Consider the following 24,679-nt stretch of genomic DNA (forward strand, 5'->3'; position numbering starts at 1 on the left):
AATGGATAGGTTTGATCTTCTTGCAGTCCATGGGACTCTCCAGAGTCTCCTCCAGCACCATAATTCAAAAGCATCCATTCTTCGGCGATCAGCCTTCTTTAAAGTCCAGCTTTCACTTCCATGCATCACTACTGGGAAAACCATAGCTTTTACTATATGGACCTTTGTTGGCAAGGTGATATCTCTACTTTTTAAGATGCTGTCTAGGTTTGTCATTGCTTTTTGATAGGTGTATGTTGGCCAATATTACAGCCTTCTTTTTTTCCAATTTTTTAAATTAATTTTCCAAATATAAGACAAACTCACAAAAAGAGAAAACAATACAGTATTAGAAACAGAAACAAACAAACATATAAACACCTAACTGTTAAAGGTCCAATTTAGTTTACATTGTTAAATGACTTCCTCAAATCCTTCCTGATTGACTTTCAGTAAATCTCATTGTAGCAGTTTTCCAATATCTATTTTTCAATAAAATTTACTTATTCAAATTTCTATCTTCCTTTTCATAATATTTTCAGTCCACAATGTTATAAAATTCGACATATTTTAATCCTCGGCCAATTTGGTACTTACAAGTGATTCTACTTATGTTAAATTCGAATATCTAGCTAAATAGTCCTTAAATTTCTTCCACTCTTCTTGATGTTCCTCTTCTTTCTGATCGCGGATTCTTCCAGTCAGGTCAGCCAACTCCAAAAAGTCCAACATCTTCATCTGCCATTCTTCCACTGTTGGTATTTCTTGCAATTTCCAATTTTTGGCTAACAAAATTCTTGCTGTTACAGATAGGTAGCCGTGTTGGTCTGCCATAGTCAAAACAAAAAAATTTTTTTTCTTTCCAGTAGCACCTTAAAGACCAACTAAGTTAGTTCTTGGTATGAGCTTTCGTGTGCATGCACACGAAAGCTCATACCAAAATTCTTGCTGCAGTTGTGGCATACAAAAACAATCTAACATCTTTTTGGGCAATTCCAGTCCTATTATTCCAAGTAGAAAGGCTTCTGGTTTCTTAATAAATGTCTATTTTAACATTTTTTTCAATTCATTATAACTCTTTTCTCAGCAATCTTTCACCTTGGGACACGTCCACCACATATGGTAAAAGGTGCCTTCTTTTTCTCTACACTTCCAACATGAATTATCATTCGTATGGTAGATCTTTGCTAGTTTTACTGGGGTTAAGTACCATCTACACATCATTTTCATAATAATCTCTTTTAGTACAGTGCATGCAGTAAACTTAACCCCTTTGTTCCACAACCTTTCCCAATCTTCAAACATTATATTGTGTCCAACATCTCTTGTCCAATCTATCATCACAGATTTAACTTGTTCATCCTTTGTATGCCTCTCCAACAATGAATTATACATTTTAGATAGGTTTTTGACATTAGTATCTAACAACTCCGTTTCCAATTTGGTTTTTCCGATGCAAAACCATTTTTCTTGTCAAGCTTACACAATTCATTGATCTGAACATTACAGCCTTTTTTTGCCACTTGGTTAAAAGCTTGTCTTCCCAGGCACTGTGTTTTAGTTGAAACAGCTTTCAAGGCTCCTTAGTTTAATGTCCCTTCTTTGCTTTCCATCTTTTTGCTGTTGGTCATTCCATATCCCTAAGCTGTGTGGATAGTTTCATTTTTGTGAATTGTCCTGGGATTTTCTGATACAAATTCAATTATAAAAAATGATTAAAAATAGCAAGCCACATGCTAACTTCTTTAAACAGTAAACCCTCCGTTCACAATTTGGACTGATACGGGACTCAGTTACATTAGTAAAAAAAACCCGATGTTTCAAATTTGTTATAAACATGCAACACCAGATGGCGCCAGAGAGCAAAACAAATTTGGTGTGATTTTTACATAGCGTTTTTTGTTTTTGTTATAATGATTAAATTTCTGATTTGTTTATAGTGTTTCCCCCCTTGTGTGTAGATCCACTCGTGGGCTGTACTGCGTATGTTGATTCTCCTGCTTTAATCAGCAACTCAATTCAATCTGACCTTTCACATTTCTTTACAGCCACTCTTTGCTCGTTTGATTTGATTTCTATACCACCCAATATATTAGAAATGTCTCTAAGCAGTGTACAAAAAAACCGAAGCAGCAACAAGGAACTCAATTGTTTTTTTGCTTACAAAAATACAGATGTAAATATAAAACTGTAACATTAATACAAAGTTACTAATATGTGTGTCAGGGACTCAGGAGCAGGAGCTCTGGGGAGAGAGGAAATGGAGAGCGAAGGGGAAGAATCCGAGGGCAGCGTAGGGGAGTATGACAGTGGCCCGAGAGATTCCATGAGCTTCTCCAGCGAATCAGAAGATTCCCAGAAGGGGGCGCCGATGGTCAGGGCAAGGGGGTCCCAGGGGGGACGCACCAGAAACAAGGAGACAGAGGGGAACCCCAAAGCAGCAGTGGGGGATTGGGACCAGTTTCCCCACCAGAGCGTAGTGGGGGGGAAGAGTCACATGTGTCAGGGCCAGCGTCTCCTCCAGCGGAGAGAGAGAGTGAGTCAGGGCTGACCACGCCTCCAACGGAGGGGAGGTCAGTTGCAGCTAGCCCCCCCAGAGGGGGAAGCAGTGACAGCAGCAGCAGTGAAACGGTCAGGAGGAAAGTTACCGGCTGGGCGTGCGCGCCAAGTTCAAATGTACAGGCGCGGGGAACAGCAGGAGACCCGGATGGGGAACCAGCTCCTAAAGCCCGCCGGAGGGAGGGGGAAGGCTCAGGGGACTCAGTGTCAGAAGAGTCTAGAAAGGGCGAGACCCCAACGGCCAGGCGGAATCAGAGGCGGAAGGAACTGAGGAAGAGGTGGAGTAAGGCTAGAATCTTAAATTGGTGTCAGGGGGGAGGAGACTCAGACGGAGCATCAGCGGTCTAACAGTTGAGACGTAGAGCTGCGCGCTGCGGCTCTGGAAGTGAAACTGAACTTCAATAAAGACTTTTGTACTTAACAAAGAAGCAGCGTTGGTCCTTTGTGAGCTGGGACCTTGGGCAGCTCTGACAATGTGTAAATCAATATCAATTCCTTTTCCTTCTAACCCACCCTCTGGGTTCCCACTAAGGGTCCAAACAGCCTCTCAGCTCACCCACAAAAATCTCACCATGAGGAAAGTTCCTGGAAACAGTAGACATCACCCCAGACTTGCTTTTTATGGGCAGGCCATAAAAGGTAGATGGCTCTTACTGCCCATAGTTGCCATTCAGCGCAATCCCCACACCCAGTACCAGGTGCAGCAGAGTGGGAGAGGGGCTGTTGTGCTATTGGCCTGGTTGTGGGTTCCCCAGGGGTGAATACAGGTGGCGCTGTGGTCTAAACCACTGAGCCTCTTGGGATTGCCAATCAGAGGGTTGGCGGTTCGAATCCCCGCGACGGAGTGAGCTCCCGTTGCTCTGTCCCAGCTCCTGCCAACTTAGCAGTTCAAAGCAGGCCAGGGTAAGTAGATAAATAGGTACCACTGCAGCAGGAAGGTAAACAGCATTTTTATGCGCTCTGGTTTCCGTTACGGTGTCCCGTTGCTCCAGAATCGGTTCAGTCCTGCTGTCCACACGACCCGGAAAGCTGTCTGTGGACAAACGCCGGCTCCCTTGGCCTGAAGCGAGATGAGCACTGCAACCCCATAGTCTCCTTTGACTGGACTTAACCATCCAGGGGTCCTTTATTTTTATCTTTACGCCCGATATACCTGATTGGCCATGTTGGAGCATCACAAGAGACCTACGGGATCAAGCCCATCTAGTCCAGCATCCTGCTCTCACAAGAGCTAGCCAAATGCCTGTGGGGAAACCCAGAAGCAGGATCTGACCTCAAGAGCCCCCTCCCCTCCTGTGGTTTCAAGCAACTGGTGTTCAGAAGCACTGCTGCCTCTGGCCATGGAGGGAGAACAGAGCCCTTGATAGCTCCATGAAACAGGATGCAGTGCTGCTCTTTGGTTCCTCAAACCTTGTGGCAGCCTCTCGCCTCTTGTGGTGTAGTGGTTAAGAGCGGTAGACTCATAATCTGCTGAACCGGGTTCGCTTCCCCGCTCCTCCACATGCAGCTGCTGGGTGACCTTGGGCTACTCACACTTCTCTGAAGTCTCTCAGCCTCACTCACCTCACAGAGTGTTTGTTGTGGGGGAGGAAGGGAAAGGAGATGGTTTGCCTTTTTGAGACTTCTTAGGCTAGTGATACTCCTTCATGGATCACTGCCTTGCCGTGGCGAAGGGGCTTGAATAACTTAGAGAAGCTATGAGCTATCCTCACCTCCTGGCAAACAGAAGGGGAAGAAATGGAGGCAGTGAGAGACTTTACTTTCTTGGGCTCCATGATCACTGCAGATGGTGACAGCAGTCACGAAATTAAAAGACGCCTGCTTCTTGAGAGAACAGCAATGACAAACCTAGACAGCATCTTAAAAAGCAGAGACATCACCTTGCCAACAAAGGTCCGTATAGTTAAAGCTATGGTTTTCCCAGTAGTGATGTATGGAAGTGAGAGCTGGACCATCAAGAAGGCTGATCGCTGAAGAATGGATGCTTTTTAATTATGGTGCTGGAGGAGACTCTGGAGAGTCCCACGGACTGCAAGAAGATCAAACCTCTCCATTCTGAAGGAAATCAGCCCTGAGTGCTCACTGGAAGGACAGATCCTGAAGCTGAGGCTCCAAGACTTTGGCCACCTCATGAGAAGAGAAGACTCCCTGGAAAAGACCCTGATGTTGGGAAAGATGTAGGCCACAAGGAGAAGGGGACGACAGAGGACGAGATGGTGGGACAGTGTTCTCGAAGCTACCAGCATGAGTTTGACCAAACTGCAGGAGGCAGTGGAAGACAGGAGTGCTTGGCGTGCTCTGGTCCAGGGGGTCACGAAGAGTCGGACAGGACTAAACGACTAAACAACAACAACAAGGATAGTGATAAAGTGGGATTTCAGATCCAAACTCCTCCTCCGCCTCCTCCTCCTCCTCCTCCTCCTCCTCTTCTTCTTCTTCCTAGCCTCAATTTCTTTATTTTCTTAGCTTGCTACTGACATCAGTGTGGACTTTCTGGCCTTGTGGCATTTGGTGATTCACTTCCCTCTCGGCTTTTGGCTTTCTGGGCGCGGGAACTCTGGAGGGCAGCCTGCGTAATTGCTGGCTTTTGTCTGTCTCCATGTGAGCAAATGCTGAAATTACCCTCCAGCGTCTCGCCTGCCTTGCGGCGCTTGTCTTCATCCTCAAGTGTAGGCAGGGATTCGCTTCAGATGCATTTATCGGTCCCTGCTCCAGGCTGATCGATGGCTTTGCATCACTCCACAATTATCCCCAAATTGCACAATCACAGAAAGGACTTTTGGGCGAGAACGGTCTCTCGCGTCTGATGCTAATAACGGCACTGAAAACATGTCATTTCCTGCACGTCTCCCAGCAGTCAATAAATCACTAAACGTTGTTCACTGGCTTAATTCCTGGCCGGTGTCCGTGGTGTCGTGACATGACTGAGCTTCGGGGCCAGTGTTTAAATTTCGCTCCGGCCATTTACTCACTGGGTGACCTTCGGGAAACAGCTATGCCGTTCCCCAGATCTGTAATATGTGGAGGAAACAACTCACACACACAACAGCCCTGTGAGGTATGTCAAAGCTTAGAGCAGTGGTTTTCAAAGTGTGTGGCATGTCACACTGGTATGGCAGGAGATAATGGTGGGACGGTTCAAGCACAGATTTAAACATTTCAGTATGGTATCAGTTTTATTATTATTTGCAGACTATGGATAAATATCTTTTCAAAACAAAAGCAAGAGCGATAACTAGTTGCATTTTACAATATATTTCTATTTTAAAATTGGTGTAGCCCAAACAAATTTTTATTCTCAAAGGGTGGCCCAGAAAAAAAAAAAAGTTTGGGAAACACTGGCTCAGAGAAACTGGCCTGAATACTCTCAATGCTTTGTGGCTTGGCAGGGACTTGAACCCAGGTGTCCCCATTTTATTTTATTATAATTTTTAATTTTTAAAAATCTTTATTATACATAAACTTAAACAGTACAATACAATACTGTACATACAATACATACCATAAAGGTAAAGATACCCCTGCCTGCTTGGGCCAGTCTTGCCAGACTCTAGGGTTGTGCGCTCATCTCACTCTATAGGCCGGGAGCCAGCGCTGTCCGCAGACACTTCCGGGTCACGTGGCCAGCGTGACAAGCTGCATCTGGCGAGCCAGCGCAGCACACGGAATGCCGTTTACCTTCCCACTGGTAAGCGGTCCCTATTTATCTACTTGCACCCAGAGGTGCTTTCGAACTGCTAGGTTGGCAGGCGCTGGGACCGAACGACGGGAGCGCACCCCGCCGCGGGGATTTGAACTGCCGACCATGCGATCGGCAAGTCCAAGGCGCTGAGGTTTTACCCACAGCGCCACCCGCGTCCCTATACATACCATACATACCTGCAAAACATACATTACCTATATACAAACCCAATGCAGACACACCACCAGTGTTTGATTTTCAACTCTTCTCGTTGTGCTATTTTACAATTTATTAATCTCTACGCATTTCATTTTTATTATTCTGTTTTCCCAGTTCTTTTTCTAGATGAGTTTTGCTATACATTTCCTCTATTTTAAGATATTCTTTAAAAATCATCCATTCCTTATTAACTTTTTGTATAGTGTTTCCTCTTACTCTCCCTGTTAACTTTGCAATACAGTCTACTTACATATCCCTCTGGATACAGAATCTTCGGGATGCTTCCGGGTTTCGCCGTGCGTGCATGCGCAGAAGTGCTCAATCGCGCTGCGCGTGTGTGCAAAAGCGCGCCTCTATTTACGTTATTTTCGGGGTGCGAACGGACACCCGGAATGAATTAAGTTCGTATCTGGAAGGTCCACTGTATGTAAATATTTAATCATTTTCGCTAACAAGTCAGTTAGCTGGTTATTTTAACTCGGACACCCACTCCATCCGCTATGCTGGCACAGAGGACTTACGAGACTTCTGTGGATATAAGAAGCTGGTTTATACTGAGTCACCTACTGTATTTTTCGCTCCATAGGGCGCACCTGACCATAGGGTGCACCTAGTTTTCAGAGGGGAAATCAAGGAAAAATATATGATCCCCCCCCCAGCTCTGGGAGCAGCGGGCAGGCTGCACGCAGCTTGTGCGCTTCTCCCAGACCTTCTCCCTGCTTTTGCGGGAGGTGGGGGAACACCTCCCTCAAAAGCCCACTGGAGCCGTGCGCGACTCCTGCGGGCTTTTCGACCAGGAGGGAGAAGGGACTGACGCCGCCAGTCAGTCCCTTGTCCCTCCTCAGGGAAAAGCCCCCAAGAGCTGCACGCTCTTTAAAGGGTGCGCGGCTCCTGCGGGCTTTTCTACGAGGTGGGGGAATCCCCCCATCTCCCGCAAAAGCCCACAGGAGCCGCGCACCCTTTAAGGAGCGCACGGCTCCTGCTGGCTTTTCGACCAGGAGGGAGAAGGGACTGACGCGGCCAGTCAGTCCCTTCTCCCTCCTTGGGGAAAAGCCCCCAAGAGCTTTCCCCCACCGCCAGCCTCAAAGACCAGATTCTCCAGGCTTCAGCGAAAGCAACGCGAAGCCTCCAGAGTGCGGAGGGAGCGCTCCCTCTGTGCTTCGGAGGCTTCGCGTTGCTATCGCTGAAGCCAAGGAGCCTGCATTCGCTCCATAGGACGCACATTTCCCCTTTATTTTTGGAGGGGGAAAAGTGCGTCCTATAGAGCGAAAAATACGGTAGCTCAGTGCTGCCTACACTGACTGGTAGCTGCTCCCTAGAGATTCAGAGATTTTCCCATCCCTGTCGGAGGCCTGCCTGCCCCTGGTGTGCACAGAAGCATCACATACAGATCTGGCCTCTGAATCTCAGTTGCTGGGAACAGAGCAGAGAGAGGGGTTTATTGCCTTCCGGTGGGCTCCTGCTGGACAGGCGTTGATGGGCGCAGCATGCCTCTTGATCTGATCCAGTACGCCTCTTATTCTGCTTTTCTGCTCATTCACGCAGAGCACTGATATTAACTATACCTCAGTGGGCACGTGAATGGCAGATGCCAGGCTCTGCGATATGGCTGGACGTTTGTGCCGACAGCTGCCCTTTGGGGCTTTCTCCTTTTCCTTGGAAACTGAACTGCATTAATTCGCGGATGTGCTGCTTTGGATTGAAACGGCTCGTGCGCCACGGCCCCACCCACGCACCCACCGCCGTTACCTTCGTACGCATGCAACACACAACTCGGTCTCGCTATTGAGAGCTGCTTCTTTCCTTTTGCTCTGCCGGCAACTCCGTCTGATTCCTGGCCTAGTGTCATTAAAAAAACAAAAAAAAAAAAACAAAACTGAGCAATCTTGGGAGAAAAGCAATGACAAACCTAGACAGCATCTTAAAAAGCAGAGACATCACCTTGCCAACAAAGGTCCGTATAGTTAAAGCTATGGTTTTCCCAGTAGTGATGTATGGAAGTGAGAGCTGGACCATAAAGAAGGCTGATCGCTGAAGAATGGATGCTTTTGAATTATGGTGCTGGAGGAGACTCTTGAGAGTCCCATGGACTGCAAGAAGATCAAACCTATCCATTCTGAAGGAAATCAGCCCTGAGTGCTCACTGGAAGGACAGATCCTGAAGCTGACGCTCTAATACTTTGGCCACCTCTTGAGAAGACTCCCTGGAAAAGACCCTGATGTTGGGAAAGATGGAGGGCACAAGGAGAAGGGGACGACAGAGGACCAGATGGTTGGACAGTGTTCTCGAAGCTACCAACATGAATTTGACCAAACTGCGGGAGGCAGTGGAAGACAGGAGTTCCCGGCGTGCTCTGGTCCAGGGGGTCACGAAGAGTCAGACACGACTAAACGACTAAACAACAACAACAACAACAACAAAGTCTTCACCAACCTGCTGCCCTGCGCTACAACTCCCATCAGCCCAAGCCAGTAGGGCCATATGATGCTGATGCTGAAGCTGATGTAAGTTGTAGTTCTGCAGGGCGCCAACTTGGCAAAGGCTGGAATATTGCGTGGTGCCTCTGGAGTGGAAGCAAGGGTCAGGAGCGCTTTGTTTTGACATAGCGTTGTGTGAACCCCAATCTCTGAGTGGCGGGAGACTTGGGATTCTGGCACTTATCCATCTTTTGCTTTCCTTGGAATGAAGGTCAATGGAGACTGAAGTGTCTTTAGGATATATGGTTTCATTTAAACATCTATGTAACCTAAGCAAAGGGTGGAAAGGGACGTAGCATAACATGCCAAAGTACCGTATTTTTTGCTCTATAAGACACTTTTTCCCTCCAAAAAAGTAAGGGGAAATGTGTGTGCGTCTTATGGAGCGAATGCAGGCTACACAGCTATCCCAGAAGCCAGAACAGCAAGAGGGATTGCTGCTTTCACTGCACAGTGATCCCTCTTGCTGTTCTGGCTTCTGAGATTCAGAATATATTTTTTCTTGTTTTCCTCCTCCAAAAACTAGGTGTGTCTTGTGGTCTGGTGCGTCTTATAGAGTGAAAAATATAGTATCTTGGAATCATAGAATATTTGAGTTGGAAGGGACCCAAAGGTCATCTAGTCCAATGCAGGAATCTTAGCTAAAGCATCCATGACAGATGGCCGTCCAATCTTGGTTTAAAAGTCTCCAAGGAACGAAAGTCCACCACCTCTTGTGGGAGTCTGTTCCACTGCTGAACAGCTCTTACTGTCAGAAAGTATTTCCGAATCTTTAGTTGGAATCTTCTTTCTTGTAACTTGAAGCCATTGGTTCGAATCCTACCCTCCAGAACAGGAGAGAACATCTTGCCTCCCCATTAGGTTTCCAGGGGAGCCTCAAGGCACAGTTTGGGTTCCCATTTGTCTCCATGGCAACAAAGCAACCTCTTTGGACATGTGAATGGAAGTCCTTAACTGGCCAGCTAAGGCCATCGCCTTAACAAAGGAACTGGTTGGGCCAGTTCATAATAAATAAATTATAAATAATAATTTTTTATTTATACCCCGCCCTTCCCGGTTCAGAAAACTGGGCTCAGGGCAGCTAACAACAAATTTAAAACACTTAATTGATGCAACAAAAAACAGCATAAAATACAGTATAAAACGTGAATAACAATAAATTCAGAATTAAAAAATCAATTTAGGGGGGAAATCCATCCAATAAACATTAGATGATCACCAGGGCTAGCTGGCTAAATTAGTCCTATTTGGGCCAGCGAGGAGACCAGGGGAGAATTAGCTGTGGGATCCCAGAGCGGGTAATCTTCATAAAAAGGGGAGGAGGAGGGAAGGAAGGGGAATAAAAGATGAGGCTAAGTTCAAATTGAAAGCCAGACAGAATAGCTTACAGGCCGTGCGGAAGGAAATTAAATCCTGCAGGGCCCTGGTCTCCTGGGACAGAGCATTCCACCAGGTCGGAGCCATCACTGAGAAGGCCCTGGCCCTGGTGGAGGATAATCTGACTTCCTCAGGGCCCTGGACCTCTAAACTATGATTATCCATGAACCTTAAGGCCCTCTGCTTAAGGTTCGGCAGCGTTCATAGAATTGTAGAGTTGGAGAGGGATCCGATGGTCATCTAGTCCAACCCCTTGCATGCAGGAATCTCAGCTAAAGCACCCATGGCAGATGGCCTTCCCTCTAGCCTCACAGAAACAGGATCACAGGTGTGAACCTGGTTTTCACCCAGAACGACCTCCCCCAAACCTGTAACAATACCATGAAGCCGGTATTCCTGCAGTCAGTAGCTATGGAGGTTTCCAAGACTGCAGCCTCCATTGACCTTGGAGCTTTGGGGGCTGATTTGGGGGAGACAGCAAATTTGAGAAGTCCGTGCTTTCGTTTTGCAACTTCATTTGTAAGTGCTGCAGCGGATTAGCCGAAGCTGGCTTTCGCTTCCTTGCCACCTTGCTGGCAAGGAAGCCCAGATAACTTTGCACAAAAAAACCCACACCTTCTCTTTGTCCTATTTTATTTAAAGCCGCTTGTGGCTCCAAATCAGGTTTGTCAACAGGAGAAGAATAATCTCTCCTAATAGGATTTCTCGGACTAATGTGTCGGGTTAGTATACTTGGGGGCATGATCCTGGAACAGTAAACAAACACCTTTTTAATTTTTTTTTACTTTGCATTTTCATGCAGATTAAATTTTGGAGCTCTAATTGGATCAATGCACAGTTTCCTAAATGCTTTGCCTGGCATTCTCATTGAAGGGCCTGGGACAGATTTTTCTGTGATCTCTCTCTCTGTGTGTGCTGTTTCTCACCACTGAGCAATGACCCTGGTTGCACCCAGGTGGTACAAGAAGGATTCAGCCTGGAGCTGAAAGCAGCACTTTCTGCTCCCCCCCCTCCAAAACTGATTGGTTAGGTGGGACGCTGTTTTAAGAACTGGAAGCTAAAAAGTGTCTCTGGAGACACGTACGTCTGAATTGACAAGCAGGCTAGAAGAGATTGCTCCAGTAACTTTTTGACCTTGCCAGTTGGTATGCTCTGCCCCAGCCCATCTCTGAGCTCCAGACACTTTGCAAATCCCTCCAAAGAACTCTTAACTTCTGGCTCCGCCTAAACTCAAATCCCGCCAGTTTACTATCCCTAGTACTTCAAGACTCCCATAAAAGTGCCTGGCTTAAAACCGTCTATCAAGAACTTCCCTCTTGTGGCCTATCCGCACAACACCTACTCACTATGAGCCCTACTAAAGCAAACAGGCTAACTGGTCAACGTCTAAAAGATATCGAGCATCAGAAATTCTGCCCTTGGTATGTTCAGTATCCACCTCTCCATTTTGATTCTCTGGCTCCATAGCTGCACAAACTTATTATCCCAAAATACAGATGTGCTTTTACACTTGCAAGATTGGATGTTTTGCCATCTGCGGTACTTGAGGGTCAATTCCAAAAGATCCCGCCTGAGAAACGTCTTTGTCCTTGTGGAGATGGCAGCACCGAAACAGCGGCACACGTCCTCCTGTCTTGTACTCGCTACAAAGACCTGAGGAATGAGATCATCACCCCACCCGTACTAACCATCCCAGGGCGCACAATCACTGCCACAATGTCCTTTCTTCTATCAGATCAAAATGAGCAGATAACAGCAAAGGTTGCTAGGTTCATAGCAGGGGCAATCAGAATAAGGGCCACCAACTGACGGCTGATTCAGGACTTTAAATTGTGCTCTTATATCAAATTTCCTTTTCTGCATATAATGTTTGACTGTTGCTATGGCCATTGGCTAATGCGAATAAAGTTTTTGCAAATCCCTTTGCGTGATCCAGGTTGGTGGGTCTGTTTCTACCCAACCCAAGCTAAGAATGTTTGAAGTCCTGCCCATTTTCATGGGAGTGATGAAAGTGTGCCCATAATTCTCCTATTAAAATTAAGGTGCCTTGAAAGAGATTAGCACGGGAGGGTGTGTCCCAGTCCTGGGAATTTACCTGGTCTGGTCTACCTTGATTTCTTGGGATGGTTTACAGGTGGGACCCTAACAGGAAATTTGTGTGGTTTATGATGGGGGGGGGGGAATACAAAAAAATGGGGATAAAGTGTGCTTTGGGGAGGGATACCCGTTTGTTTTTATTGCTTATCAATTAATTTACATTCCGTCAATGCCCAAAGCTTACTTTTTTGTGTTCATAAGTTTGACCTCTGCTTTCAAATCTACAGTTTGAAAGTGCTGTTGTAACAGAATGCTGCCTTCTCTTTTTCTCCCCTTTTTAAATAAAGGATTGTTGAAATCTACAGCAGAAGATTACAAGGTGAGTAATCCCTTGTGCTCTACCTAATGATATCTCTCTCTATAATAAAAATGGAACAGTGTCATCACACAGACCTGCCATTGGAGGATTGGTAATGCCTCATCGCTACCCTGGAATTGCATGAAGTCAGGGTGGGGTAAGGGAGCAAACCAGTGCCGGATTTATGTATAAGTTAAACAAGCTGTAGCTTAGGGCCCCACTCTCTTGGGGCCCCCAAAAAAATTTAAAGGGAAAAAACCTGGATGTACATTTCCAAAATATAGGATAAAAAACAAATAAAATAAAACCTACATACAACAACAGTGTTTTGTGTTGTGTAGGCTCCTGTGATGTAAGTCATGGGCTCTGCCTGCTAGCCTGCTCCCTCAAATATCACTAGTTTGCTCATTTCTATATAAAGGGTACCTACATTCTGCATGGACTGGTTGCAGGGCAACATGCAGCGTGTGGCTGCAGACTGCAGTGCAGCACAGTTGAATGCACGCCAAGCTGTTGCACCTGTTATCTAATATTAAAGAGTGCTTGCAGACTGATGATCAGGCAGCATAGACTAAGGGTGTGAGTCTTATACCTTCTGATTGATTTCATGTAATACATAATTTATTTATTTTGATCCCATTATAAAATTTCTATTAATTGTATTTCAGTTCAACAATTACTTTGATAAAATACATAATTTTCTTACGTGCCAATGGCTTGAGATACCTGTTAGGTTCATAAATTACCATATAGCATATATTCAACACAAAAAACAGTGGCAATTTGTTGTTGACAAAGGACAGCGGGACATATCAAGGGCCCCATGACCTTCAGTAGCTTAGGGTCTCATCAAACCTATATCCATCAGATAAGTGCTGGAGATGTAACGAGGTTGAGGGTACATTTTATCATAAGTGGTGGACTTGTAAAAGGGTGTTGGGAAATGATATATAAAGGGGGGGGACGTTTAAAAGTATCTTTCCAAAAAAAAAACTAGAGTCCTTTTTGTTGGGGATAATTCAGAGGGAGATTCCCAGGTGTCAAAAAAGACTATTTATATATGCTACTACCGCGGCCCGTGTTTTGTTAGCCCCCAAATGGAAAATGAGCGAGGTCCCAACCAAAGAAGAATTGCAACTTAATCTGATGGAGTATGCACAGTTTGCAGATTTAACATATAGAATAAGAGAAGAAAAAGAATGCATGTTTAAAGAAGACTTGGAAAATGTTTACTGAGTATACGGGTGAAAATTGTGTTCATTGAAAAACACTGGTAGCATTGAGATAAATTCAACACTGAAAGTAAGTTCTGATGGTTGTAAGAATGGATTACTGAATGGTTTAGTTCATGTAAAAGATGCAGGGGTGTATGGTAGGCAAAATGAACCACGGAAAGAGGTTCAAGAAGGGAAGTAAATGAATATTCTGAAATGTTGTTTAAATGAATATTCTGAAATGTACTGTATTTTTCGCTCTATCGGACGCACTTTTTCCCCTCCAAAAATGAAGGGGAAATGTGTGTGCGTCCTATGGAGCGAATGCAGGCTTCAGGCAGCTATCCGCAAGCCTTCTGAGCGCGGCGGGAGTAGCAGCGTGTTCTGGGGGATAGCAGCCTGTTCTGGGGGCTGGGGAAGCTCGGGCCTCCCTTGTCCCCAGCCCCGCAAGCTCTGGAAGCGGCGGCGAGGTTGTGTGCAATCTTGCCGCCGCTCTTGGACCTGTTCTGGGGGCTGGGGTCGGGGGAAGCTTGGGCTGGGGGAAAATTCCCCCCCTTTATTTCCCCCCTTAAAAACTAGGTGCACCCTATGGTCCTGTGCGCCCTATGGAGCGAAAAATACGGTAATCTCTGCCACCCAAACAACTCTTTCCTAATGGATGTGACTTGCAGAGACATCCCATAAGAGTTACAGATCTCTTTTCCCCGCCCCGTTTTCTTTCCTTGCTGCAGTTCAGGAGCGCCTCACGAAACAGATTGCCATTGCCATCACGGAAGCCTTGCAGCCTGCGGGTGTCGGGGTGGTGGTTGAAGCGACGTAAGCATGCGCAGAGCTCTGCTGAGTTACCCAAGAGGGGAGAGGGCTCCCTCTCTCTCCCGGACGGCCAGGGGTTAAATGTTGTGGGTGGGAGGGGCATCGCTCAGTGGTTTAGCATCTGATTTGCATGCAGAAGGTTCCAGGTTCAATCCCAAAAACATCCCCAGAGAGACTCCTGACTGAAACACTTACAAACCCCAAGAGCTGCTGCCATCAGTGCAGACAGTACTGAGGTAGAAGGACCAGTGGTCTGACTCAGAATAAGGCAGATTTTTGTGTTTCTCAGGAAGTCAGACTATCCTCCACCAGGGCCAGGGCCTTCTCAGTGAATGCTCTGTCCCATGAGTGGAATGCTCTGTCCCATGAGACCAGGGCTCTGCAGGATTTAACTTCTGCAGGGCCTGTAAGACAGAGCTATTCTGCCTGGCTTTCAATTTGAACTTAGCCTGATATTTTATTCCCCTTTCTTCCCTCCCCCTCCCCTTTTTATGAAGATTACCCACTCTGGGATCCCACAGCTAATTCTCCCCTGGTCTCCTCGCTGGCCCAAACAGGACATTAGATGATCACCAGGGCTAGCTGGCTAAATTAGTCCTATTTGGGCCAGCGAGGAGACCAGGGGAGACCACAGTAGAAGAGCCCACCCCGGCGCTCTAACCGATGAGCAGGCTCTTCCCCGGACTCAAATCTCAGGCCCTGGACTCTCAGCCTGGCGCCCCTGAGAGCCCGGCGCCCGGGTGCCCTGCACCCCTATGACCTATGGGTAAGACGGTCCTGACAGGGGTTTCCCCATAGGCAGATATCTGGTTGGCCGCTGTGAGAACAGGCTGCTGGACTAAGAGGGGCCATTGGCCGGATCCTGCAAGCTCTTCTCATGCTCTTATTTCTGAAACATTTAATTAGTGTTTTTTTTATGCTGGGGATGTGGCTGACTCCAAGGTCTCCCAGCGAGCTTCATGTCCGCGCGAAGATTTGAACCCTGCTCCCCCAGGTCTTAGTCCGGCACTCTTAACCATTTCGCCGCGCTGCTTCTTGTCTGATGGCATCTCCTCCCTCTTCCTTTTCCCCGCAGGCACATGTGCATGGTGATGCGAGGGGTTCAGAAAATGAACAGTAAGACTGTGACCAGCACGATGCTCGGAGTATTCCGGGAAGACCCAAAGACCCGGGAAGAGTTTTTGACGCTCATCCGCAGCTAAAACTGTGCCATCTTCCTCCGGACTGTCTTGCCTGCTGTTGGTTATTTTGCTGCTTTGTTCCCTCCTCTCTCTCTCTCTCTTTCCTTAAAGTAACTGTCCATTTCAATTCCCTTGTTTTCACTTATTATTGGTTCTGTAAAAGGTTCTTTATGGCAAGTCCATTGTGACCCCCATCTGGGAGGTTCCAAATTGTCTTGGAAAATGTTTTCTCGGCTGATGTTCTGGGCAGGCCCTCTCACAACGCTGTCCGTTGATTTTGGTGGGTGGTTCGAGTGGGATTTTACAAAATTTATTCTGCTTCTTAAGACCGTTTAAAGCGCTTTTCAGGAAATGCTCCTTCGGAAGGAGGGAAAGCGAAACCCCTTCTTTCCAAGTAACTCACAAAATGCATCCTTCCTTCAAGGCGTGGAGCAGAGGCAGGGAACCCAGGGGCCACAATCCTTCACAGGCCAACCGCCCAAGGGGCCGCATGCCAGCTGTGATCCCTGCATTGCCGGGGGTTGGACTAGATGACCCCTGGGGTCCCTTGCAATAATTCTGTGATCCTATGAAGGCCTTCTCCCCAGACTGAGAACTCCTCCCTGGTTTCCAACACATGGCCAGCCATGGGAATGTTTTTCCGTGCACGTCAAAGAGTCCTGTCCCCTTCCTCTTAGGTAACCAAAATGCCACCATCGTCAGAAGTGGCTTGCTGCAGTCTGCACGGAAAATTTATGGAAGGGATGTTGTGTAAACCTCTTTTAATTAAGGAAAGATGAGGCAGTAACTGGAAGCAAGTGTTGAGCAGACTCTAAGCCTCCCCCTCCCGAAGCTTGTCTGATCCACTTACTCAAATCTATCATTTGCCAGAGCTTGGATCGGTAAGTCAGTAAACCGGGGACCCCTGGGCCTCTAGAAGTCATTGGGCTGCAACTCCCACCCATCCCAGCCAGCTTGGCCAATGGTCCCAGGGACGAAAGCTGTCAGGAAAGGGCAATAGCCAGGAGCTATTCCCCTCCAATGAAAGGTTGCAGCATTTGCGTGTCGACGTCCCCAAGCCACCCCCTCAAATAACTCACAACTCACACGTAATTTTTGTTTGGGTTTTTGGCATAATTTTGGCCACAACTTTTACAATTTTTATGAGTGGTTGCTTAGGCATTGGTTAAGACTATCTGCCCCCGCCCCCCGCCTGGGGACAGAACTGACATCCAAACTCCATCGGATGCCAGTGAAGGGAAAACAATATTGGGGAGCAATGGAGCTGAGTCACAGGCCCTCAACGCTCACCCGCATGCTTCCCAGGGCTTGCCGGCCCTAGCCCCTCTCCAGGGATTCGGACGAAATCGTGGCAAGCCCCTGGATTCCTTTAACAGAATTCCCTTCTGCAGCAGCATTGGAGGGGCAGGCACAGCCAATCCTTACCCCTCCTCCAACCAATTGATAACCAATGCCTAACCGCCAACCTTACAAGTTGTGATGATTTGCCATGCAGTAGGCAAAAACCAAATGGCTCAGCCAATCAGCCAGGTGGACAAAATTCCTACCAGGCTCCTTCCCCAATGGCAGATGACCCCATGACAGGCATAGCAAGGTCAAGTAAAACCTTCCAAACGCAGGGCGGGTGGGCGGGTGATTCGGCTCACACAGCGAAAGAGAAAGCCTCAAGCTGCGTGCTCTGAATTTAAACAGTTCGGTCTCTCCCACCAAATTTGCAACACAGCCATCCAATTAAATGCCAGGCAACCCTACCTGGCAACAAAGGGATGACTCAGCAGACCCCAACGCAACACGTGCTCTCATTTAGGGAGAACACGCTTTGGGACGAAACTGAAAAAGCGAGTGAGGCGGAAGTTAACTATGGAACTCATTGCCACAAGAGACAGCATTTGAAAAAGGATTAGACAAATTTGTGGAGGAGAGGGCTGTGGGCGGATGCTTGCCATGGTGGCTTTTCTTTGCTCATTACTGTTGGGGGAGAGGGGAGAGAGCAGAAAGCCCGTCTGGATTTTCCACAGACGCTCCCTTTCTAGGAAGTGTGCGAAGCCAAAAAGGCAACCTGGCCCTTTCCAACCTGTTGTTGGCCTTGGAAATCCCATCAGCGCCAGCAAGTACACCCAGTGGTCAGGGCCAATGGCCCTTGGTGGTCCAACAACATCTGAGATAAGGTTACCAGATTTCCCCCCCCAATGAATGTGGGGACACTTTGCAGCTTCAATGGATTCTGTATGGGGGCTGATTTGTAAATCTGGGGACTGTCCCCGGGAAACAGGGACGTCTGGTAACCTTAATCTGCGAAGCCCTGGGATGAGGAAACTGGTGACCCTCAGCCTTGTGCAATGAGGGAAGAGGCAGGAGGAGAGCAGCCTCACTTTTCCCTTGGGGACAGAGCCGGCGTCGTCCCTGTCCAAACTCTGCTTTTTTGTTTCGCCACAGAGTCCTTCCAACATACCTCTTAACTGGACTTTTGGAAAACTTCTCGGCTGTCTCCATAAAGGAGAACTGGTGCAAGGGAGCGATTTATTCCTTCTCCCCCCGTACCACGAGCAAAAGGAAGTTTCAAGCAGCTTGCACCCTTTGTGGCCTTAGAATTTGTTGAACTTGCATCTTGGCGAATTTGTTATTTATAGGAAGCTCTGCTCCCCTTGGCCTCATCCAGATGTTCGGGACTACAGTCTGGGGCGGACGGGAGTCGTAGTCCCTAAACGGCTGGATGACGGCAGGGTGAAGAGGAAGGCTTGCTTATGCCTCTTCTTTTGTGGGCGAAAAGTGACCCTTAGCCAACGTTTTCCGTGCCCAGTCTGTACATAAATAAACGTAAGCCATGCACAGTCCGTCGTCGTGTTTCCCCCTTCTGTCAAGCTCTGTTCTATTTAAAAATATTAAAAGATAAATACAGCCTTGGTCATTTTTGGGAGACTCTCCGCTGTGTGATTTGTGAGTTCAGCACCAGCATCCTGTAGCTTCGCAGATTGCAACCCAGGGGTTAAACTGACTGAGAATCGCATTCATACCTGCGATCTGTACCTGCGATCTGACATGGGTCAGGGTGTTGCCGCTACCATGTGTATCTGTGGCAGAGCTTTCCAAACTCTGTGTTGCGGCATGTTTGTATGTCAGTTGCAGAGTGTCGGTGTGTCGTGCGAATGCTCCCGGGGGCTGGAAAAGTGTTTGGTTTAACCTCCGGTTTGCTAGTGAAACTGAATGACTGTGTTGCAAAATGATACAGGTCTGAAAAGTGCGTCACCAGCACGAAAAGTCAGGAAAGCTCTGGTCTTTGGGGTAGAAAGTCGTGCAGCAGCCTCCAGGTGTGAGATGAAATGGGTGCGCCATCTCAATATGGACTTGGAGAAGGTTCACAAAAGGGGATGGAGCGACTCAAAGGTTGTAGCATTTGGATCTTTTCACACAAAAGGCCTGGAAGATGCACATTGTCTCTCCCCCCCCCCCCCCCACAATACTATGCCTACACTTCTTCCAGTTCATTGGGTTATTTTCTCTCTGTTTGAATCTTTTCCCAAAACCAGACCATCTTTTTAATTTCATTTGAAGTGAAGAAGCACCCCCAGAGGCAGGAAATGGCTCGTTTTGTTCATCCAGGAAGAACGGACACAACTGCTTCAGAAAGCCGCAAAGTAACAGAGGTTTAAAAACATTAAAAAGCAGTGTCAACATTAGGTTACTCAAACACCGCTGTTTGGCCTAGCTGAGGCATCTAATACTCTTGAGATTACCCTCTACCTCCTTGCTTTTGTTCTTTGTTCAGATTTCTTGAATCCACAAATGCTGACCTTTAATTCCCTGAAGAGCCTGGATTTTGTAGCAGGTGTTTCTCGTGAGCGAAGGAAAAGCAAAACTTTACACTCCCACCCCCTGACACACACACATGCATCTTGCCTTTCAGTCCACAATTTGCCCATATTTACCGTGGGTGGCGCTGTGGGTTAACCACAGAGCCTAGGACTTGCTGATCAGAAGGTCGCAGTTCAAATCCCCGTGACGGGATGAGCTCCTGTTGCTTGGTCCCAGCTCCTGCCAACCTAGCAGTTCGAAAGCACATCTGTGCAAGTAGATAAATAGGTACCACTCTGGCGGGAAGGTAAACGGCGTTTCCATGCGCTGCTCTGGTTCGCCAGAAGCGGCTTAGTCCTGCTGGCCACATGACCCGGAAGCTGTACGCCGGCTCCCTCGGTCAATAAAGCGAGATGAGCGCCGCAACCCCAGAGTCGGCCACGACTGGACCTAATGGTCAGGGGTCCCTTTACCTTTACCTTCACACCAACCCTGCAAGGAAGGCTAGGAGGAGGAACATTTGGTGCTCCAGATGTGGCGAGACTCTGGTTCCCCAATGTCACAGAATCAAAGAGTTGGAAGGAACCCCCCAAACCTCTGCATTGCCAGAATCTCAACTAAAGCACCCACAACAGCCGTCCCAGGGAAGATGGGAGCTGTACTCCAACACCATCTACAGGTTCCCCATCCCTTGGATACGATGGAAGAGCGATGGACCCAATTTTACTTACTGGCTGGGTCCTGACCCCAGGTGTCTCTCTGGTCCAAACTTAGCATGTCAAATGATTGATGGATCATTTCAGGCACTGCCAAGGCCATTCAGCAAATGGAGAACCATCCAATGCAGTTAAATGTTGGGACATTGCAAGACTGAAGAAAGGAAGTACAGTGGTACCTCGGGTTAAGAACTTAATTCGTTCTGGAGGTCCGTTCTTAACCTGAAACCGTTCTTAACCTGAAGCACCACTTTAGCTAATGGGGCCTCCCGCTGCCGCCGCGCCGCCACGCGATTTCTGTTCTCATCCTGAAGCAAAGGTACTATTTCTGGGTTAGCGGAGTCTGTAACCTGAAGCGTCTGTAACCCGAGGTACCACTGTACAGTTTGCTATCAGAAGAGGTAGTGATGCCCTTCCGTTTAAAAGAGGACTAGGAAAATTAATGGCGGACAGGGATGCGGATGGCTGCCAGCCATGATTGCTATACTCTGCCTCCACAATTAGCAGCAATTAGAATCAGAATCCCAGTCGTTGGAAACCACAGGAGGGGAGAGATGCTCTTGTGTTCGAATCCTGCTTGTGGGTTTTCCCCAAAGGCACCTGGTCGGCCACTGAGAGAACAGGATGCTGGACTCAGTGGCGTAGCTGGGTGTTCTGGCACCCGGAGTGCAGACATGCTGTGCACCTGGGGGGTGGGGACGATCCGCCCACGGGGCCGATCTCGGCGCAGGGGGGCGGGCACTGAATGTCACCCCCCATTCAGGCTGATTCCCAAGCCTACAGTGAGCTGGGGGAAGGGGGAGAGCTGTGCCGAATGTCACCCCCACTTCAGGATGACACCTGCACCCCGCTTCCCTCACTCCCCTTCCTACCAGGGAGAGGGCCTTCTCAGTAGTGGCACCCGCCCTGTGGAACACCCTCCCACCAGATGTCAAAGAGAACAACAACTACCAGATTTTTAGAAGACATCTGAAGGCAGCCCTGTTTAGGGAAGCTTTTAATGTTTAACAGACTTCTTGTTGTTGTTTAGTCGTTTAGTCGTGTCCGACTCTTCGTGACCCCCTGGACCAGAGCACGCCAGGCACTCCTGTCTTCCACTGCCTCCCGCAGTTTGGTCAAACTCATGCTGGTAGCTTCGGGAACACTGTCCAACCATCTTGCCCTCTGTCGTCCCCTTCTCCTTGTGCCCTCCATCTTTCCCAACATCAGGGTCTTTCCAGGGAGTCTTCTCTTCTCATGAGGTGGCCAAAGTCTTGGAGTCTCAGCTTCACGATCTGTCCTCCCAGTGAGCACTCAGGGCTGATTTCCTTCAGAATGGATCGGTTTGATCTTCTTGCAGTCCATGGGACTCTCAAGAGTCTCCTCCAGCACCAGAATTCAAAAGTATCAATTCTTCGGCGATCAGCCTTCTTTATGGTCCAGCTCTCACTTCCATACATCACTACTGGGAAAACCATAGCTTTAACTATACGGACCTTTGCTGGCAAGGTGATGTCTCTTTTAACAGACTAATGTATTTTAATACTTTGTTGGAAGCCGCCCAGGGTGGCTGGGGAAACCCAGCCAGATGGGCGGGGTATAAATAAAAAAATCTATTCTATTGTATTCCTACGCCTCCAGCTGGACTAGATGGCCCATTGGCCTGATCCAGGACGCTCTTCTTATGCTCTTATTGGCTATCGCCTGTTAACCCTCAAAGCAACCCCATTGCAAGGGAACGCAGTAATTTTTGCTCTACATATTACAGATTTGGGGAACAGGAGAGGAATAGCAGCTTCCCAAAGGCCACCCATGGGATGTGGGTGGCTACGGGATGTGGGTGGCGCTGTGGGTTAAACCACAGAGCCTAGGACTTGCCGATCAGAAGGTTGGCGGTTCGAATCCCCACAACGGTGTGTGCTCCCATTAGTCGGTCCCTGCTCCTGCCAACCTAGCAGTTTGAAAGCACGTCAAAAATACAAGTAGCTGTACGCCGGCTCCCTCGGCCAGTAAAGTGAGATGAGCACCACAACCCCAGAGTTGGCCACGACAGGACCTAATGGTCAGGGGTCCCTTTACCTTTACCTTTTTTTTTTAAATAATTTTTATTAACTGGCCAATCACATCAAATTAAATCACATCACATAATTCCAAATTACAAAGCCAAATTTTTAAATTTTGTTGGGGGAACCCATACTTCAAGATCCAAAGGGGGATTCAAATCATCTTCTTATTACTGCGTTAATGTCCAAATCAGTCCCAATCAGTCCAGACAAAATTCATAATTCTATCCAGTCTTATCTTGGTGTTTCCACATCATATCTTGTTCATATAATTTCTATTTTTCCTTTACGATCTCTTCTGTTAGTCTCCTTAAGCCGATAAGCAAAATAATAATCCTGTGTGGATTTCCCGTTCCTCCACTAAGTCCAGATGGTTTCCATATATCTCCTTCGTAGATAGCATCGCTCTTTCCATCATGAATTTGGCATTTGTCGCTCTTAAGTCCCACCGAGGAGTTGATCCACGATATGTAAACAACTCTATTTCTCTCTTTCTCCTCCCAGACCCAAGAGCTCCAACAATGCCTCCCAAAATGGCGACGGCATTTTTAACTGCGTCATTCCAAAACTCTTAGCTTTCCAGCTTCGTCTTGAAACACTGCTTTGGTTCGAAAATTTATCTCCACACAGCCTTCCTTTACCTTTACCTTTAAAGGCCACCCAGTGAGTAAATAGCTGGGAGTGTAATTTAAAATCTGGCTCTGAAGCTCAGTCATGTCACGACATCACAGACACCGGCCAGGAATCAAGCCGGTGTAGATTATTTAGCAATTTATTGGCTGCTAGGAGACGTGCAGGAAATGACATGTTTTCACTGCTGTTATTATCATCGGACACAAGAGACCGTTCCCTCCAACAGCCTCTTACACCTGGGGTAGCTAGGCCAGTGGCCTCATCAGGGCAGGTCTTCAAGGCAGAAGGGTCCTACCTTGTAGGGTAGGACTCGAACCCATGGCTTCAAGTTACAAGGAGATTCTGACTCAACATCAGGAAGAACTTTCTGACAGTAAAGAGCTGTTTGGCAGTGGAACAGTCTCCCTCAGGAGCTGGCGGACTCTCCTTCCTTGGAGGTTTTTAAGCAGAGCTTGGATGGCCATCTGTCATGGATGCTTTAGCTGAGATTCCTGCATTGCACGGGGTTGGACTGGATGACCCCATGGGGTCCCATTCCAGCTCTACAATTCTATGATTCTAACTGTGCAGGAGGGCTCTCAAACCCAGCATGGCTGGTTTGTTTAACTTGCAGGATTTATGCTGGTTGTCGAATCCAGCTTTCCCGGGTGCTGAATCTGCAGAGCAAAAACAATTAAGAAAAACAAGGTAAAGGGTAAAGGGACCCCTGACCATTAGGTCCAGTCGTGACCAACTCTGGGGTTGCGGCGCTCATCTTTCTTTATTGGCTGAGGGAGCCGGCGTACAGCTTCCGGGTCATGTGGCCAGCATGACTAAGCCGCTTCTGGCGAACCAGAGCAGCGCACGGAAATACCGTTTACCTTCCCGCCGGAGCGGTACCTATTTATCTACTTGCACTTTTGTGCTTTCGAACTGCTAGGTGGGCAGCAGCAGGGACTGAGCAACGGGAGCTCACCCCGTCGCGGGGATTCGAACCGTCGACCTTCTGATTGGCAAGCCCTAGGCTCTGTGGTTTAACCCACAGCGCCACCTGCATCCCACTAAGACAAACAAATCTTCCAAAATACAGTGGTACCTCGCGAGACGAATGCCTCGTAAGACGAAAAACTCGCAAGACGAAAGAGTTTTTCGTTTTTTGAGCTGCTTCGCAAGACGAATTTCCCTATGGGCTTGCTTCGCAAGACGAAAACGTCTTGCGAGTTTGTTTCCTTTTTCTTAAAACCGTTAATACCCAGGGAGTCCATGCTGCGCAAGACGAAAAATTCGCAAGACGAAAAAACTCGCAGAACGAATTAATTTCGTCTTGCAAGGTACCACTGTAGAGCCTTCAAAGGACAGGTGTGTGTGTGTGTTTTCCTTTTTCGCTTCTCAAACCCTAGTGCTGCCCTGGTACGAAGCAGTTAATTATTATCAGTAAAGCTATTGATGAGCTGTTGTTCTTCTGGACAATGATGTAACTCTGGAAAGATGTACTTTCGGCCAGCAGTACAGGAGGCAGGAAGAGGGTCAATTTTTTGTCACTGGCTCTGTCATTCGTTGGGTGGGCTGTTTCAGCCTCTTGCTCTGAATATTTGCCACTGGGCTGTGCGTCTCTCCCAC

General features: G+C 47.7%; 1 protein-coding gene across 1 annotated transcript in view; it reads left to right on the forward strand.

Annotated features, from left to right (window-relative positions):
* Positions 1-18,809, forward strand: part of GCH1 (GTP cyclohydrolase 1) — a 51,672-nt gene extending 32,863 nt beyond the window's left edge. Inside the window, exons 4-6 of the mRNA XM_083620360.1 lie at positions 12,679-12,710; positions 14,635-14,719; positions 15,792-18,809. Of these exons, the coding sequence (XP_083476486.1) occupies positions 12,679-12,710; positions 14,635-14,719; positions 15,792-15,918 (244 nt within the window). The 3' untranslated portion in view covers positions 15,919-18,809. The remainder of the gene's footprint in view (positions 1-12,678; positions 12,711-14,634; positions 14,720-15,791) is intronic.
* Positions 18,810-24,679: the final 5,870 nt, after the last annotated feature.

The sequence above is a fragment of the Podarcis filfolensis genome (assembly GCF_964270895.1).
Source record: "Podarcis filfolensis genome assembly, chromosome: 1".
Classification (NCBI taxonomy): domain Eukaryota; kingdom Metazoa; phylum Chordata; class Lepidosauria; order Squamata; family Lacertidae; genus Podarcis; species Podarcis filfolensis.